A 19973-nucleotide genomic window follows, 5' to 3' on the forward strand; every position below is an offset into this window, starting at 1 on the left:
AATAAGACTTTTGACGACTCTGAGCCGCTTTAAGTCTTTCTCTAATTAGCTGAACTTTCTCCAAGGCCTCACAAACAAACTTTGGACCAATCAACGGCATCTCTGCTGGTTCAAACCAACCCACTAGAGGCCTACATCTCCGCCCATACAATGCTTCATAAGGAGTCATACCAATGCTGGCCTGATAGTTGTTATTGTAAGCAAATTCTATAAGTGGTAAGTGATCATCCCAATTACCTCAAAAATCTATAACACACGCACGTAGCATATCTTCGAGAGTCTGGATAGTCCTTTCTGCCTGGCCATCGGTCTATGGATGAAAAGCAGTGCTTAAATTGACCTTGGTACCTAATCTTTTTTGAAATGCCTGCCAAAAATGCACCGTGAACTGAGGGCCTCTGTCAGATATGATTGAAACTGGAGTACCATACAATCGGATTATTTCCTTGATGTATAACTGCGCATACTGCTCTGCGGAATCTGTCGTCTTTACTGGTAGGAAATGTGCAGACTATGTCAGTCAGTCTACAATAACCAAAATTGAATCATGTTTACGGTACGTGCGAGGTAGACCTACTACGAAATCCATATTAATCATCTCCCACTTCCATTGTGGTATCTCTATATCTTGAGCTAGGCCACCAGACCTCTGATGCTCGGCTTTGACTTACTGGCAATTTAAACATTTAGCCACATGATCTGGTACTTGTTTCTTCATGCCTTTCCACCAATACAACTCTTTCAAATCTAGATACATTTTGGTAGCACCTGGGTGGATATAGTACCTCGAACTGTGAGCTTCCTCCATTATGGCCTTCCTAAGACCATCTACATTATGCACATATAACTAATCATTCAACTTCAAAACTCCATCACTTCCTAGAGTGAAAGCAGTGATTTCTTTGCTTCTGACTCCTTCTTTTAATTTCACTAAGTAAGGATCTTCGTCTTGCATGGCCTCAACATGTGCAACAAGGGAGGATTGTGCTAAGTCATAAGCAGTTATATCTCCTTTTTCCGTCTCATCCAATCTAATTCCATCATTTGCTAGTTTTTGAATTTCTCGACCCAAAGATCACCTTTGGACTGCAAGATGGGCCAAGACACCCATTGACTTCCTACTAAGTGCATCTGCTACCATATTAGCTTTGCCCGGGTGATAAAGGATATTGATGTCATAATCTTTTAGTAGCTCGAGCCACCTTCTTTGTCTCAAATTTAATTCTTTTTGCTTGAAAATGTACTGGAGACTTTTGTGATCTTTAAACACTTCAGAATGCTCGTCATATCTTTAATGCAAACACCACTGCTGCAAGCTCCAAATCGTGTGTGGGGTAGTTCTTTTCATGATTCTTTAACTACCTGAAAGCATATGCAATAACTTTTCCATCTTGCATAAGAACGCAACCAAGGCCCACTCTGGAGGCATCACAATACACTGTGAACCCGCCCAAACCTATCGGCAAGGTTAACACAGGTGCAGTGATCAACCTCTTCTTTAACTCTTGAAAACTCTACTCACAAGCATCTGACCATTGGAACTTAACTGCTTTCTGAGTCAACTTAGTTAATGGAGCTGCAAGTGAGGAAAACCCCTCTAAAAACCTTCTATAGTAGCCAGCTAACCCCAAGAAACTCCTGATTTCAGTTGGCGTTGTCGGCCTAGGCCAGTTCTTGACTGCTTCTATCTTCTGAGGGTTTAATTTTATTCCTTCACTAGATACCATGTGGCCTAAGAATTTCACTGACTGCAACCAGAACTCACATTTGAAAATTTGGCATAAAGCTCATTCTCCTTCAAGGTCTGCAAGGCTATTCTGAGGTGTTCTGCATGATCTTCCTTGCTCTTAGAATATACCAAAATATCGTCTATAAACACGATAATAAAGGTATTAAGGAATGGCTTGAAAACTCTGTTCATGAGGTCCATGAATGCATCTAGAGCATTTGTCAATCCGAAGGACATCACTAGAAATTCATAGTGCCCGTAGCGAGTTCTAAAGGCTATTTTAGATATATCCTCTTCTCTGATTCTCAACTAATGGTACCCCGACCTCAAGTCTATTTTTGAAAAGTACTTTGCACCCTGAAGTTAATCAAATAAATCATCAATTCTTGGCAGTGGGTACTTGTTCTTAATGGTAACTTTATTCAACTGCCGATAGTCGACACACATTCTGAGAGACCCATCTTTCTTCTTGACAAACAGGACCGGAGCACCCCATGATGAACCACTCGGCATGATGAAACCCTTGTCAAGAAGGTATTTCAACAATTCTCTCAACTCAGCTGGAGCCATCCAATAAGGAGGTATAGATATGGGCTGAGTGCCTGGCATGAGATCAATGCCAAAGTCTATGATTTTTTCGGGAGGAAGTCTGGGAAGATCATCTAGGAAAACTTCTAGAAATTCTCTAACAACTGGCACTGACTGAAGAGCTGGTGGTTCTGATTCTGGATTAATAATGTGAGCCAAATATGTGAGACACCCCTTACCGATCATTCGTTGTGCCTTAAGGTAAGAAATAAACTTACCTACAAGCGATGCTGAACTACCCTTCCACTCTAAGACTTCTTCATTTGGAAATTGGAACCTGACTATCTTGGCATGACAATCTAACACGGCATAGCAGGAAGACAACCAATCCATACCCATGATCACATCAAAATCCACCATTTCTAACTCTATGAGATCGGCTTTGGTGTTGCGACCTTGGACTGAAACTATACAACCTCTATAGACTCTGGTGACTTTCACTGACTCGCCAACTGGAGTAGATACTAGGAATGGCTCACTAAGTTGTTCAGGTTCTAGTCCGATGTTAATTGCAAAGTATTGAGTCACATATGAAAATGTTGAACCTGGATCCATTATGGCATAAGAATTATGTGAGCAGACTAAAAGTATACATGTAATAACTTCTGCAGATTCATCTGCACTCTGACGATCAAGTGTAGCAAACATACGGGGTTGTCCCCCTCCCTGAGTAACTCGATCTGCACCTCTGCATGTTTCATGCCCGGTCTGATTATGAGAACCACGAGCCTGAGGTGGTGCAACCGCAATAGCTGAGAAACTAGAAGGATGAGTTGATCCACCACTGAAATTACGTCGCAATTAGGCAGTTGGCCTTTATATGACCAATATCTCTACAATGGTAGCAACCATGAAATCCGATCTTGCACTGACCTGAATGTTTCCGCTTACATGTTCCACAAAGACCTTGTTAGTGTGAATGTTGCTCAGCCTGACTCTGGCTATGTGAGGATGATGTCCTAAAATTTTGATTCTGGAAAGACTTATTTCCATAACTCTGAGTACATCTGAAGGAAAACCCACCACCTGACTAATGACTGGGCTGAGCTGGTGCTAATGACTCTTTATTAGAGGAATCCCTTCCACCTCAGCTGGATGTACCATTAAACTTGCCCGCTGTCCGAGCTTTCTTGTTATACTCTTTTTCTTCTCTCATTTGTTGTCTGTCTTTTTCTAAGTGCTTGGCAAATCCCACAACAGATGAGAAGGCTGTCATCCCTACTGCTGCAGCTGATGTTGTATCCTTAATGTGGTAATCTAAACCGCTAACAAACCTGCGAATCTTTGCTTTTTCTGTTTTAACTATGTGAGAAGCATGGTTAGCTAACCTTATGAATTTCATGTAGTACTCTTGCACATTTTTATTCCCTTGCTTGAGTTGTTCGAACTCTGTTGCCTTAGCTTCCCTATCCTCTTTTAGGATAAAGTTAGCCATGAAGGCCTCTTCAAATTCTTCCCAAGTAGGCGGACCATCATCTTCATCTCTTTCCTTTTCCCATATCTCAAACCAAGCGCCAGCCACATCTCTAAGCTGGTAAGCAGCCAGCTCCACAACTTCATCATCAAATGCTTTCATCACTCGGAGGGCTTTCTTGACACCCTCCATCCACAACATTGGATCTTCATCAACTATAGAACCATGGAATACTAGAGGACTCAACTTCAAAAATTCATTCACTCTTGAGGACTCAAAATTGTTCTGTCTATCTGATTGAGATGGAATCATCTCTTCTCTCGTTCTGGTTGGCCATAAAGGCTTTAAACATCTCCATAGCACAATTGACAGCATTAAACATCTGACCCACCTTGGGAGATATAGTTGCCTGAGCCGGAGCTGCTGTTGGGGGTGGTACTGGATCCTGAGGTACTAGATCATTATGCTCCACCCCTTCTTCATGTTCAACCCGGGGTACTTGGACCCTTTTTGTGGATCTACTCTTCCTTTTCTAAGTAAAAGCCTTCTTAGTTCTGCCTTGAGCCACAATAGTAGCAATAGTTTCTTGAGCAGCATCCTGAGTGTTGGTGTCAGAGTTGCGAGTACGAGCCATTTTTGCGAGTTTTGAAGAAACGAATACATTAGATAATTTCCTAGAGGCAGGATCTACTACACGATCTAAAGTATGAGAAAATGAGACTTTTCCTAAATGTTGGTAGCCTCTTGTTTATAAGTATGGCGCGCTTCATACCCATAAACAAGACTCTACTAACACGGTTCATAGACCCCTAGGACTCCATAAACCTGAGGCTCTGATACCAAGTTTGTCACGACCCATATTCTAAACAAGTCGGACTGGCACTCGGTCACTAAACATGACCGAGCGAACCATCTCTGATTATCAAATCTATTATAACTCCAAACTTTATATGCAACAAGGCAATACTCTAACCAAATACCTTTGATTAATTTAAATATTTAACCAAATCAACTCCAAAACTTTATTTGTAGTAACTACTGAATTACTGCTAAGTTATTATCAAAAACATCTGAATCTTAGCACAACGACTATGTCTATGAAGCCTCTACTGATAAACTGACAAACTGCTCAGGACATGAGATTTCCTGGCTAGTTCTCTAAGTAAACAAAGAAATAATTAAATAAAGATGACTCAAAGAAATACTCCACAAACAAAAGCGGAGCTCACCAATAACACTGGAAGAGAAGGAAGTCCTAACCCGTAGCCTGCTCGCCTGCAAAATCGATTCCTACGTTGTACCGCAGACCAACGTAGGTTCCCAAAAGAGAACGTCAGTACCATCCATTGTACTCAGTAAATCTCAACAACAGGGGGCGAAACTTTAATAACATTTACATTATGAGCAAAGGTTCTAAATGCATTTAAAACATAAAGCTTATAAGAATAATTCTAAACTAATTGCATAATATCAGTTTATGAATATTCTAAAAGAAATTCTTTTCTTTTTCTTTCTTATAAAAAAATACTTCACATTATACTTTGGGAGTTCCAACTATCCTGACTTAATTCTGTCTCGGTCACCGTATGATCGGCACGGGTTCGATCCCAACCTGATCGAATAGGCCCAATCCACGAGGTTCCACTCGCTTCATGGTTCTCAGCGCTCATGTATCATACCTTAGCATTGCTAAGTAATTTCTAAGCAACGAGACCCCCGGCTCGTGTGCTCCCTACTTTGGCACAAGTAGTTTCAGGAAGTCAACGCCTTGGTCAGGACCCTCGGCCTGGACGATGACCCCTTCTCAAAATAAAGGATACTCCCAAAAATCTTTTCTTTCTCCTGCTTCTTGTGGCTTTTTAAGTCTAAATCTTTTCTTTTTGGAACATCATGTACATGCTCGGGCTGGTATCCTTAAATATAAAGCATGGCATAAGAATGAAATAAACATCTAAAAATATTTCTAAAGATTTTTGCTTCTTCATAAATTTTCAACATGAAAATAGCATATAAAAATAACACATTATATGCTGATTTTGACAACCATAAATTAATATCTGACCAATTACAAAAAAGCGAAAGAAGCACATTCCAAGAATCTTACGTATCAAAATTAGTTTTAAATAATAAAACATTACTTTCTTATATTAGTAAAGACATAGTACTATTCAACATTATAGAAAAATAAATTAAAGGTGATAGCGTGAACATTTTCTTGGCATGTTCCCATCTTTAATTGGTGCTAAATTTGCTCTCCATAGAGCAAATTTAGCTATTGGAGATATTTTACTGGAAGTTGATAATAAGGTCTCCAACTAGCTAAAATTATAATCTAGTATTAATGTTCTTGTTGACCAATTTTAGAATAGAGAAATCCATAACTATAGTTCTATTGTTGTTTAAGGTTTCACACGGTTAATTAAAGATTGCTATTAAAAGATTGCTTGACTGGTTAGAAACATTTATTTGTTTCTTGCTAGACTTTTGAAAATAATAAATTTATGCACATATATCATATGAAATTGGTGGTGGGTGAGTGTACTTTAAACGTCGTTAGCGCGTACGCACCGCAAGTAGGTTGTGAGGAGGAGATTAAAAGGCGTTTTTGGGAAGGGTTGGATGACATTGTTCGTAGTATTCCGCCTTTCGAGAGGCTATTCATAGGAGGGGATTTCAATGGCCATATTGGGTCGTCTGCAAGTGGTTATACTGAGGTGCATGGCGGCTTTGGTTTCGGGGAACGGAATGGAGGGGGCATCTCACTGCTGGATTTTGCCAAGGCATTCGATCTAGTGATTGCAAACTCGAGTTTTCCGAAGCGAGAGGAGCATTTGGTTACTTACCAAAGTTCGGTGGCGAAGACTCAAATTGACTATCTCCTCCTCAGGAGATGCGACAGAAGGTTGTGCGAGGATTGCAAAGTTATCCCAGGTGAGACCCTTGCAACGCAACATAGGCTCTTGGTGATGGACGTTAGTATTAGGATAAGAAGGAAACAGAGGTCAGTACGAGGCCGCCCGAGGATTAGGTGGGATGCCTTGACTAAGGTTAAAGCCCAGGAGTTGGAAGGAAGGTTGTCGGCAATGGGAGCTTGGAGAAGTAGTGGGGACGCAAACACTATGTGGTCGACGACGGCGGACTATATAAGGAAGGCGGCGAGAGAGGTGTTAGGGGTATCTTCAGGCCGCACCGGTGGCCACAAAGGAGACTGGTGGTGGAATGCAGTTGTACAAGGTAAAGTGGAAGCGAAGAAGGTGGCTTACCTGCGGTTAGTGGGGAGCACTGGAGAGGAGGAGAAGAGACCGAACATTGCGAGATATAAGGTAGCTAGGAAAGAGGCAAAGATGACAGTGACGGAGGCAAAGACGGCAACTTTTGCTCGTTTGTATGAGGAACTAGGGAACAAAGGTGGGGAGAAGAAGTTACTCCGACTCGCTAAGGCGAAAGAGAGGACGAGTCGGGATTTGGACCAAGTGAGGTTCATAAAAGATGAGGACGGCAAAGTTTTGTTGGGGGATGACCAGATAAAGAGGAGATGGCAGACCTACTTTCATAAACTTTTAAATGAGGAAGGGGATCAGGATATTGTACTAGGTGAATTGAGGAACGCAGACAGCCCCCATGAAATAAGTGATTATCGGGACATTGAGGTCGATGAGGTCATGGAGGCAATGCGTAAGATGAGAAGGGGCAGAGCTACTGGACCAGATGAAATTCCGGTTGAGCTTTGGAGGTGTGTGGGTAGAGCAGGCTTGGAATGGCTTACTAAGTTACTTAATGTTATATCCAAGACTAATAGGATGCCCGAAGAGTGGAGGTGGAGTACAATGGTCTCGTTGTATAAGAACAAAGGCGATATCCAGATCTGTAACAACTATAGGGGTATTAAATTACTAAGTCATACCATGAAAATCTGGGAGAGAGTGGTAGAAATGAGAGTGCGAAGGTCGGTGTCTATTTCAGACAACCAGTTCGGGTTCATGTCGGGGCGATCTACCACAGAAGCTATCCACCTTATTAGGAGGATGGTGGAACAATACAGGGATAAGAAGAAGGATCTCTACATGGTGTTTATCGATCTAGAGAAAGCGTACGACAGGGTTCCTAGGGAGGTCTTATGGAGATGCTTAGAGGCTAAAGGGGTCCCAGTTGCTTACATTAGGGCGATTAAGGACATGTATGATGGAGCTAAGACTCGGGTTAGGACAGCAGGAGGCGATTCAGATTATTTTCCGGTTATTACGGGGTTGCACCAAGGGTCTGCGCTCAGCCCTTTCCTATTTGCCCTGGTGATGGATGCTATGACGCATCATATTCAGGGGGAGGTGCCATGGTGCATGCTATTTGCTGATGACATAGTCCTAATCGACGAGACACGACGCGGCGTCAGCGAGAGGTTAGAGGTTTGGAGACATACTCTTGAGTCCAAAGGTTTCAGGTTGAGCAGGACGAAGACGGAATACCTTGAGTGCAAATTTGGGGCAGAGCCGCCGGAAGCGGGAGTGGAAGTGAGGCTTGATTCTCAAGTCATCCCTAAGAGGGGTAGTTTCAAGTACCTGGGGTCATTTATTCAGGGGTCCGATGAGATCGACGAGGATGTCACACACCGTATAGGGGTGGGGTGGATGAAATGGAGGTTAGCGACGGGAGTCCTGTGTGACAAGAAAGTGTCTCTGTTACTGAAAGGTAAATTTTATAGGGCTGTGGTTAGGCCTGCTATGTTGTATGGGACCGAGTGTTGGCCGGTGAAGATCCCACACATCCAAAGGATGAAAGTTGCAGAGATGAGGATGTTAAGGTGGATGTGCGGGCATACAAGGAAGGATAAGATTAGAAATGAAGATATTCGAGATAAGGTGGGTGTGACCCCCATGGAGGACAAGATGCGGGAAGCAAGACTCAGATGGTTCGGGCACATTCAGAGGAGGAACACTGATGCACCGGTGAGAAGGTGTGAACGACTGGCGGTGGTGGGTACGAGGAGAGGTAGAGGGAGACCTAAGAAGTATTGGGGAGAGGTGATCAGGCAGGATATGGCGCGACTTAGGGTTACTGAGGACATGGACCTAAACAAGGAATTGTGGAGATCGAGCATTAAGGTTGTAGGTTAGGGAAAATTGTGATGTCTTTTTTACAGCGCACTAGAGTGAGACTAGCTAGTTAGGAATTAGTCTTAGGATGCTATTGATCAACTACTGATGATGGGCTTTATCTTTTGTGTATTAATACCCTACATATTCTCGTATTTCCTATATCTCTTATATTGTTGTTACTGTGTTTTTATGCTATTTATGTTATGTTATGGATTTTATGGTATTTTATGGTGTTTTATTATGAGTCTATTGATAGTACTAATATAGTGTCTCTTGTTGCCTCTTTGAGCCGAGGGTCTCCTGGAAACAGCCTCTCTGCCCCTCGGGGTAGAGGTAAGGTCTGCGTACATATTACTCTCCCCAGACCCCACTTGTGGGATTACACTGGGTTGTTGTTGTTGTTGTTGTTGTTGTATGCACATATATCATAATAAATTATCTAAACTTTTGCTAGAAAAATTCTAAGTTAATAGGTAATCACTCGCTCCAATTAAGCAAATATAAACTCTTTTAAGCAATTCGTCAAACATCTTGTATGCGTGCTTTTGTGAGTTAAACCGCTTTAGTAAAGGGTTATATCAACTCACCTCAATACTCCTTGAGCCAATACGTAGACCACAGTCCAATTTATACCCGTCAAACAATTGATTCTACAAACCAGTGCATTTTAATTAATTTCAAAGTTTTACACCTAAACATGAACTTTATTGTTGATATAGAGTAATAAGGGAATTAACTATTTAATTCTTACCAATTACTACTGTAGGGTAATTGACCATAGGGAATTTTTACATACCTGAGTTCAAGAATTAATGATTTGTAAAGAACCTTAGAACTTTGAGTGCAATTTCGTGGCTGCCTATGCGTTAGTAACAGAACGTGAAGTGTTCTGTTTTGAGAATCTCCTTTTGTTTAAACCTTTTCACAGCCCTTGTCTTTTTTGCTAAGGCTTTCAGGTCTTTACTGCCAAGAGCCCTTTATGGGCTTAAGGCTCACGTTTTTTTTTTTTTTCAATTATTTGTTTTCCCTTTTTTTTTACTTAACTAGTATTTAATGATATCCACTTTTAATAATTAACAATATTAAAACTATTAATATTTTTCTAATTGTATATCCTATTTATATATATATATATATAATAAAATAGTATTAATTTAGTTCTATAATTAGTGTCTCGAAACTTTTATAAATTTGAGGAACGTTACAGTGCTAGTAGCGGACACATTGCTTCAAAGTGGTGTCATTCGAACGCCAGCTTTTTTATTAATTTTATATATATATAATATATTTTTAAGAATTACATAAATGTGGCATTGCTTGAAAAATAATGCAAAATACACACTAGTTTGGGTCCACTCTCATGTGCTAGCTGAATAGTGACATAAATCGACTCGTACAAAATTCTGCGAATGTCACTGCAAGAGTGTCTGACCTACTTTAGAGAATTCAAGCGAGTGGAATTGGATTTTTTTTTTTTTTGGGTGCGGGGTGGGTGGGGGAGAGGGGGTTGGGGGGCTTTTACTGGAGCTGATTTATGAGTCACTGGATCAGTGTACGCACTTTAGATTTTTGAGCAGTTAAAGCACTAAGCTACTGTTGAACATGGCACCTGCTGTTCCTTTGGCATGCTCACAAGTTATTTTCAGTTTCTTTTATGTTTCTCTCCTTACAATATCTACTTTTCCATTTCCTATTTGGTATTATTGTATGCATAACTAATGCATAGAAAATAATAGTATTAGCAATGCAATGAGTTTTAATGCATGCATTAGCTTAGTTAAAGACAAAATTGTCATTCAAAATATATGCTTGATTAGTTAGTATATTAATGCAAGTTTAAAATAATCCAAATAGTGAGAAATAAAATTATATCCCTAGTAAATAAATAAATACTTAGCTTATTTCCTTTTTTATAAATAAATATTTAATTTTATTTTACAATATAGTAGACAAATAAAATAATTTTTTTTAAACTTTTTCATTTAAAAACATTTCCCAACATATGTTTCTTTTAAAAAGTTAGAGTGTGGACTAGTTTTGAGGGCAATTTTGTAAACAAACAATTCTTTTAGAAATTGTGCAATACTTTAATACATCAAACCAAACAATGGATAAGAAATATGTCAGCATACCTAATACCAACATAACTAATGCAAGCATAACTAATATCAGCATTACTAATACACCCTATTCAGCATTATTCTTATGCACCCTACCAAACGACCCCTTAGAGTCACAGCGTCATAGCTATTGGTACAATATGTTTTCAACAAATGTTTTGTCACTCGCAGAAGCAAAATTATTCAACTAGAGTTTGATTAATAATTAAAAGTTCATGTACATAGCCTGAGAAGGCATACATATTGCATCAGAACTTATCAGTTTATTCCACGCACACCTTAACTAGCATGGAGATCTTACGCACCCCCTTAAGGAGTAGATTTTTGGAAAAAACACTAAGGTATTAACCTTTTTCTTCCAAACTTACCTTTGTTGAATAAATTATCTCCACAAATTTCTACAACATCTTCCAAACTTTCTTTACATTTCATCATGAGTAGATAAGAAAAATTTAATCAAATGACCCTCTTAATTACTAATTTACTAGTATTAACTTAATATATATCGCGTGTACCATATTTTAACACTCGATCTTTCCATTTCAACAAGAAAGAGGTACTGTCTAATAAGACTACTTCATAAGATGTCAGTATTTCTTTTCCCACATGGGAGTCGTTCTACACTTCCACTTACATCTCTCGCTGGCTATTGTATATTCTCACATTTGCCTCTATAAAAACTTCCTTTTGTAAAGGTAAATATATGGCATCTGGTACAAATTTTCCTATGTTCGCGTTATATTTTCAGACTTTGATATGATGAATGAAGTTCAGAAAGTACAAATAATTTTAACACTTCTATTTCCTATTTTCTTTAACACCTAAGTTTGTGACATTTCAACATCATGCCTTGTCCAAAAAAAAAGAGAAACACACTAATACTACGATCAAGAGCATGATCCTTTTAAGAGGGGAAAAAACTGTATTGTAATAGCATGAGAAGTGAAGCTTACATGCTTTCATGGATGCACGATCTACTACAGACGTGCAAAAATACCTACTGGCAAAAACAACCCAGAAAAAGTAAAAACATGGAGATGCAGACTCAATGCCCTAAATAAAAAAGTGGGTTACCCCACCACCAGTATATGCAAATGAAATGAATGAGATGGTATGCAATTTAACAGTAAAGAAAATGCAGCAGCTGCTTTGACCAATATAACGACTGACAGACCCAAAGAAAAAAATAGATGGGACAATATCAAAGAAGCTTTGGCTTAAAGTATCAAGACTACCAAAACTTTGACCTTATACATGCTGACCCTTAAAGCCCTTGGAGAAGATGGCAGCGCCGGGACAATTTGGGGCATTTCTCTTACCAGATAGACTCGTGGATGGAAGACCAACAAACCAGTAGCCTGACATGTTCATTCAGTAAATGACAGCAGGCCCCTTTCAACCCCAATGCACAGCACCAACAAAAATCACATGCAATTCTGAATGGAAGACCTTCAACTCTTGAGTAGTAACCTCCCCCCACCCCCTCCATGGCAAAACCAAAAACTCGACCCCATGGTGCTGGCGCATGAGTTAATGACAACATGATGGTAAATTTCCTCCGCTGTCAGATAATGGCAATGACAAGACTCATGAATGCAATCTCGGACCCAACTGGACACCAACCATATGCATGCAGGGACTGACTTACTAAGAAAAAAAGAATGTACCAAAGTGGCCACAGCCTCAAACTGAAATGGCACGACTGATGGCCAACTTCGCCCACTCAGCAGATTCCTTAATCAAATGGTCATCTGACGACAAGCATTCATTCAAAAAGTCTTTGCTTGATAATGATTGTTGAATCAATGAACCAGCATTACTGCCCAGAGTATCTGCTAGATCTCCTAGAACTCCAATAGCTGTTTTCATCACCACATCATCCCTAAAATTCAGAAGAAAAATAGGATAGATCCAGGAAATTAGAACAGAAATGACTTCGTTAAATAAAGAAAATGAGCAATGCAGAAGGAATCATGTAATACTTACATGTCTTTCTCCATGTAAATGCTATCCAGAAATTGCAGGATATGAGGTGCACATGGAATCAGAAGCTGCGTTTTAGGGGAATTCTTGAAGCCCTGAAATATCCCTGAATAAGCCTCCAAAATTCCATTTCTCAGAAGATTTGTGTATTCTATCATCTCATCATCTGCACCAGATGTGTGGGCGGACAGCTCTGCAGCACTCTGCAGCATTGGCATGGCATACATCAAGTACTTCTCAAAATTCTCTCCTATTGCCAAAGCTATGTCACCAAGGCATGAAAATATTGGAGGCTTTACAGATCGATGCAGTTGGTTACTTGACAGGTCCTTGAGAAGCTGAGTCATTATACCATCACAGTAAGGTAGGATCTTATCTTCCAAAGCTCTACATACATCACCCACAACACCAACCGTGACAGCACACACTTGGTACTCCTCAAAATTCTGAAGTCCCATTTCCAGGTACTTGTAAAATTCAGGCATGTACTTGGCAAAGTCAGGACCAGTTGCATAGGCTAGGGCTCCAATGGCAAGAATGGCTTCCTCATGCACAGTAGCACTTCTACATGCAAAAACCCTGAGAAAAAGGCTCATGATCTGATCTGCATACTGCATGAAAACAAACTTGGTTGCCTCTGAAGACCCTAATTTCTGGATAATGACCTGTAAGCATCCACACAGAAGACCTTGCAACTCACTCTGCTTCTCTCTCTCGTCAGATGAAAGCTTTGTACCTTCAAGAGTCTGATGCAGCTCTGTCATAATGATAGGAGCAAGCTGCAAAACCATTGGAGCTGTTTCATCCGTTGAGCACCTAACAACTTCATTCAATGTCTCATATGCAGCAGTCCTAAGACGTGATTCACCAGCATCTTCTCTGTGGGTAACTGTAAGAAGCGACTGCACAATTTCCTGGAAATAAGGTGTCAAGGGAGATGATGCACCCACATCCTCGTAGCCTTGAGCAAGGAAATAGAGAGCACCACAGGCTTTCTCAGCAACATTTGGAGCATCCTTCATCCTCTGAAGTAGAACTGTGATGATCAGCTGACAGTTCGCTGGAGTAATAATGGGCGTCTCCACTGTAGAACCATGAAGAAACTCAAATATCCTTCCCAAGGTCCATGCAGTCGTATCCTTCACATGGCTATTAGGATCCTTTGTCAATGCAGTAAGCATGAAATTCAAAGCAACGTTAACAAGAGGTGTTAACTTGTCAGGAGAAGGACCTTCCAAAATGGAACCAAAGGCATATGTTGCAGCCTCTCTTTGCCTCCAATCAGGCTTCGCAATGTTCTCTTGGATGAATGGCATAACAAGTGGAACAATATCATCCCCCACGGTCCGGGCCACCAGACCAAGGCAAGTGCCTCCAGCCATTGCAAGATTCCAAGCACCTTCGTCCTGATCCTGATCTTCTTCTTGCTTAAGAAGTGTCTCCAATAGCATAGGCACAAGAGCAGGGAGAGCCTGCTTGATGAAATAATAGCAAGGAACATCAGAATCTGCAGTGAAATCACCCCCATAATCTTCTAAAATATCAATCTCCTCATCACAGATTGAGCTCCAGAATTCAATAGCTTGAAGAGCAACAGGCTCTACATCCTCTTTAACAGCCTTTGCTGTAATGTTAAAGATATCTTGGATGTATGGAGCCAATTTCTCATAGTATGTTGATGAAATCGAGACTAAACATTCAAAAGCAGCCTGCCGAATTTTGACTTCTGGAGACAGAGTAGCCTCGCAAACAACTCTCATTATAAAGTCACGCTCCATATCATTGTTGAAGTTTGCGTGAGCAAAACCAAGAGCATTATATAATGCTTGGGTAGCAGCAAGCCTCACATCATTGTTCCCTTCTTCAGCATTCATACCCTGAACTACAGCTGTCAGAATTTTATTTACTTGGTCCTGATCCACAACATCAGGAGAAACTTCTTCACATAAATAACCCAGCGTCTCTAAAGTAGCTTGCTTGACATGAGCAGGGACCTGGTGAATATTTGACAGGAGTGACCCAATCAACTCAGGCCACTGCTTTTGAGGCAGCTCAATGCTTGCAACCTTAGCAATGACTTGTGATGCGGTTGAACGAGCGTCAGATGCAAGAGAAGAGAGCGTCTGTAATAAACATGTCTTTATCTGGGCCTTCACAACCATATCAAGTGATAGCCATCTTTGCACAAGCTCAAATTTCCTATGTTGTTCCTTCGCATCCAAAGCATTTTTAAGTATTAAACCAGCTAACTTACGACTGTCAACTGGCTTCTCTTCACTAGCAAGCTCTCCAGATAAAGACAACAAGAACCCAGGAAGATTTTGCTCCTGAAACTGTTTTAGTGTTTCCTCAGCATGTTTCCGCACTGTTGAATCAACTGACTGTGCATTAAGAAGGACCTGGGTGACTTCCATTGCCATATTATCTGCAAAGACATGACATGCTCAAGGTTAGATTCCTAGGACCATCAAAATGAATGCACCTGAAGTAATGCTACTCAAAAAAAATATTAGACAGAATGAGAGCAGATAAATTTCACCAAAAGAAAGAAAAATGGAAAAAACAGCAACAATCCATTGGGAAACCATATTGCTAGATTAAGTATTTCTCAAATGGAAAGGAGCGCAACCAAGAGGCAACTAACAGTTTAATGGAGCCGATTGTTACCAAACTAAATTCATTTTCTCTCATCAAAACAGCCACTAAACAGCATATATAAACATAAATACACATTTGAACAACCAGGAGAATCCACTTAAGGATAAATGAATGGCAAAGTTTAACCAAATCGAATCTAGAATAAGTAACAACTATGTAAAGAAAAGATTAGCAGATCAAATTTGCACATTACATAATGTACCAGCCATGAGTTTTTCATATAAACAGAAGAAAATACAAGCCAATACATAGCAAAAGGATAAAGCTGATGGCACAACATAATTACCAATCCAGCAAGGAAAACTTGATGGCTTGCCTACTGCTAATGCAAAAGGCAAAGTTTTTGCTTTGGTTTGTTAAGAGTGACATTAAATCTCACAACCAAGTTCTTCGACTATCAACTGGAACCAATGAAAACTCATTAAGCATTCACCAAAAACAAGTATAAATAGCATTTCCCGTATTACATCAATACAATTATTATCTTACCACTAAAAAAGAGCTTTAAGACTCAATGAATCAGCATAAGTAATTACTCAATGCAAATAAGCCACAGTTTAAATTTGCTCACACAGCCAATCTAACTAGATTTAAGACCAAACCATTGGTAAACAAGCAGATCAAGAAAAAATTGAACCAGAAACGAATAGATCACAGTTCAAATATTAAATAATTCATTGAAGCACAATATTAAAAAATTAAGCATCTTTGAAACATCATAGATCAAGCATCAAATTCAGTTGAATAGAATCCTAATCAAAATTTAAATTACATAATATTCGAAAAATTATTTTTTTAAAACGAATTACCTGAACCTTGTGAAGATCGAACAAAGCAAAAGCGGCGCCCCCTGAAACCCTAACAGAGAGGAAAAAGAAAACAGAAAGAAAAAGAGTGAAGAGAGAGAAAGAGAGAAAGAGAGAAAGAGGGTGAAGAGAGAGAACGCGGATGTAAAAGCTGGAATTCAATTATGCAAAATCTAATACTACTATCTGTTCAATTATTATTTTTCTGCTTTTATTTAATTGGGTTGTAATCGCCTACTACCGCGACCAGCCTAGTTTATATGGGCTCCACAAATAGTAATCACAGCAATAATTATGCTGTATTTTAATCAGCTGGAAAAAGAAAAGCTTACTCCTGGTAATTTTGATTGGTCCGCCTAATTACGTACGGCATAACTAAGTGGGCGTTTGGACATAAGGATGGTAAAATTCCAAAAAAAAGTGAAATTTGTTTTTTTAGTGAAAATGGTATTTTAATTAGAGTTGTGTTTGGACATGAATATAATTTTGAGTGATTTTGAAGTTTTGTGAATTATTTGAGTAAAAATTTTGAAAAATAACTTTTTGGAATTTTTTAAATTTTCTAAAAATTTCAAAATGCATCTTTAAGTGAAAATTGGAAATTTTATAACTAAACGCTGATTTCGAAAAAAAAAAAAAAAATTCTAAAATAAAAGTGAAAATCTTCGTATGTCCAAACGGGCTATGTGACGTTTCCAAAGAAAATATTTTTTTTAAAGCAAGTGTTCACCTCAAAAAGAAATGAGAAACAGAACATCATTAAAATATCATCCCACTTTTTGTGTCAAAATAAAATCAAAATTAATCCCCACTCAAAAAGTTTTATTTTTAATTTATTGTTTAAATAGGATAAATTTGATTTCGGATGACAAGTTGCTTGAAATATATAGAAAGAATAACCTTTCTTTTTTCATACATATAATATAAATTATAATTACGTACAAGAAGTTAAGAATTGAAAATTGTATACTAAATTAAGTTTATGTACTAAGTAACAAAGATCACGGTAGTTCTTGGGAGACTGTTTAGTCGCCAAGAACAGTAACGTAACTACTTACAATTTTTAAAAAGGTGAAATAGGACAAGTCTAATGTTAGTTGTCCCTAACATGAAATTGAAAATGACAATATATCTAAATTAAGCTAGCATTTGACCATGGACTTCCAAATTTATTTTGAAAAATTGATTTGGATGAAGTTTGATTTGAAGATAAAAATGTATTTGGACATTAGTTTTCAAAATATATTTTACTTTTTAAAAAAAAAATGAAACATGACTTATACTCAAAAGTTCTAAAAACTATCACAAATACCTAACAATACCTTTATCAATAATGTTCATTGTATTATCGCAAACAATAGTCCTGAACATAAATAAATTTGGTACAAAATTATCATTTTTATAATGAATTACATAATACACTATCAGATGACCGAGAAGACAAAACAATATTGTTACAAAATAATAAATGATGAGCTCTTTTATAAAATACAAAATTTGGGGAAATTTTAAAAAAATGTAATAGTAATATTTTGGCCGAAAGTTGGTTTTGGGATTTGTATTTTAGGTTTTGGAAATTTGCCAAAATATGGATAAAATTTATGAACAAACATGTATTTATCAAAAAAAAATCAAATATATTCTGGCAAAATCTATGGCCAATCGGGTCTTAAAAAATGGCAGTTGCCTGCCAAATTTTAATCTGACTGAATAGATGGAACTTGCTAGAGTAAGTTTCTTTGATTATATTGCAATTTGATTACGTTTTTTGGTTTAGTATTCTTTGAAAGGAGCGTCCTTTTTTCTTAGAAAAAATAATACAACAATTTGCACTCTTTAAAAAAGATAAACAAAAACCTGCAAACATCTTTAGATTGAATGCTAGATCATTATGCTAATGAGAGCTTTATCTTTAGTCGTCAAATTTTGTGTTTGTTAGCATATGTGGATCTAGGATTTTTAGAATATGGGTGCACCATGGAGGGAAAAAAATACTAAGTGGGAATTGTTCCCTGTTTCTTTGATTAAATAATTAAGAATTGAACCAAGTGCACTATTCAACTTATATGGAGCATGGGTGCCAATACATAATATTGGACCAATTCTAGAAAATATCTCTCTCTCTCTCTCTCTCTCTCTCTCTCTCTCTATATATATATATATATATATATATATATATATATATATATATATATATATTAAAGCAAGAAAGTTACCATATATAATTGACATTATGGTTAAGCCAAATGACAAGCTAATAAATGTCAATAGTTTATGGTAATTTTATTCTATATTTGGTTATTTTAGTTAAATACAAATATAATATAATATAATATAATATAATATAATATATATACACATAAATATATATACACACACACACGAATTTGAATTAAAAGATAATTTTGAATTTATAGATAAAGTTCAAAAATTCGAATTTAAATTAAAACAAAATTTATCCTTTTTATCATCTTATCATACTTAATTCGGTTAATGATCACATGCAATCATGTTAGGAACTTGTTATTTTTATAATTATTTAAATACTATTTCGCCTCTGGCCAAAAAAAAACTCCATATAACTATAAAACTCTTTCACATTTAAAATCATATAAATATAGTTCTTTGAAACACTGTAGCTAAATTTGAATAAAGCGAAATTCTTTTAAAATAATGTAATATATAGGGTACATGTCTATGTTTATCTAAATAACAAAAAAGAGTTTACAAAACCAAATAAAAAGTTTATTTACATATATAATAAAGTAAACATACATGCTGGAGAAAGAAACATCACAAAATCGGTCATTATTAGAAAAAAAAGTTGTTTCTTTTTTCTTCTTGAAGAATATTTGTTTGAAGAGTCAATTTGCATAAATGGACATCAAACAAATAACAAAACTTTAGTTATACAATTGTTATCATTAATTTCAATTTAGCACATTCAAGGAATTGAAGGGTATAAGTTGAAACCCCTTCATTTAGCTGTAGTCAAGCCAATATTGCAATGGTATAATATTTTTTTCGTTGAAGAATATTAGTTTTGAATCATTAAGATTATGTGAAAGGTTTTTTTTTTTCAAACTCAACAAGAGATAAATTAGTTTCTATAGCGACTTTTAAGTGTAACAAAGAGTATATATAAAGAAAAAATTGGTATGACGTGAAATATGTTTTTTAAATGTAAACAAATTATTTCGAAAAACTCTTTACTTTTTTAATTCAAAGATAATAAAAAGATAAGATATTTTGAATATTAGTAGAGAGTTTTAAAATTATTATAATAGAAGTTATATCATGGATAAACTCAAAAAATCGAAATCTTATGGAATATTTACATAATATCCGGCCATATTTATTGTTTACTTTTTATAGCTAATATAACTAGATGATATACCACCAACATACGATTATACACATATTATATATGGATTATATATAAATTACACATCATTCGATTTTTTAATTTAAGTGGTCGGGTGAGCACTTATTTAGGCTGATTAGATAAAGCCAAAAGAAAATTATGAAATAATTTCAACCAAAAACTAAAAATATAATTAAAGTTCATAAGTAGACAATTTT

The 19973-nt window shown here is 37.5% G+C and overlaps 1 protein-coding gene across 1 annotated transcript; it reads right to left on the reverse strand.

The window, feature by feature from the left end:
- Window positions 1-11846: 11846 nt before the first annotated feature.
- Window positions 11847-16580, reverse strand: LOC107817967 (importin subunit beta-1). The gene is made up of 3 exons (XM_016643864.2): window positions 16395-16580; window positions 12931-15352; window positions 11847-12826 (listed from the first exon to the last, which is right to left on the reverse strand). The coding sequence occupies exons 2-3, from the start codon at window positions 15345-15347 to the stop codon at window positions 12628-12630; spliced, it is 2616 nt and encodes an 871-aa protein (XP_016499350.2). The 5' UTR covers window positions 15348-15352; window positions 16395-16580; the 3' UTR covers window positions 11847-12627.
- Between the last annotated feature and the right edge of the window lie 3393 nt (window positions 16581-19973).

Source organism: Nicotiana tabacum, chromosome 6 (assembly GCF_000715075.1).
Source record: "Nicotiana tabacum cultivar K326 chromosome 6, ASM71507v2, whole genome shotgun sequence".
Taxonomy (NCBI): Eukaryota; Viridiplantae; Streptophyta; class Magnoliopsida; order Solanales; family Solanaceae; genus Nicotiana; species Nicotiana tabacum.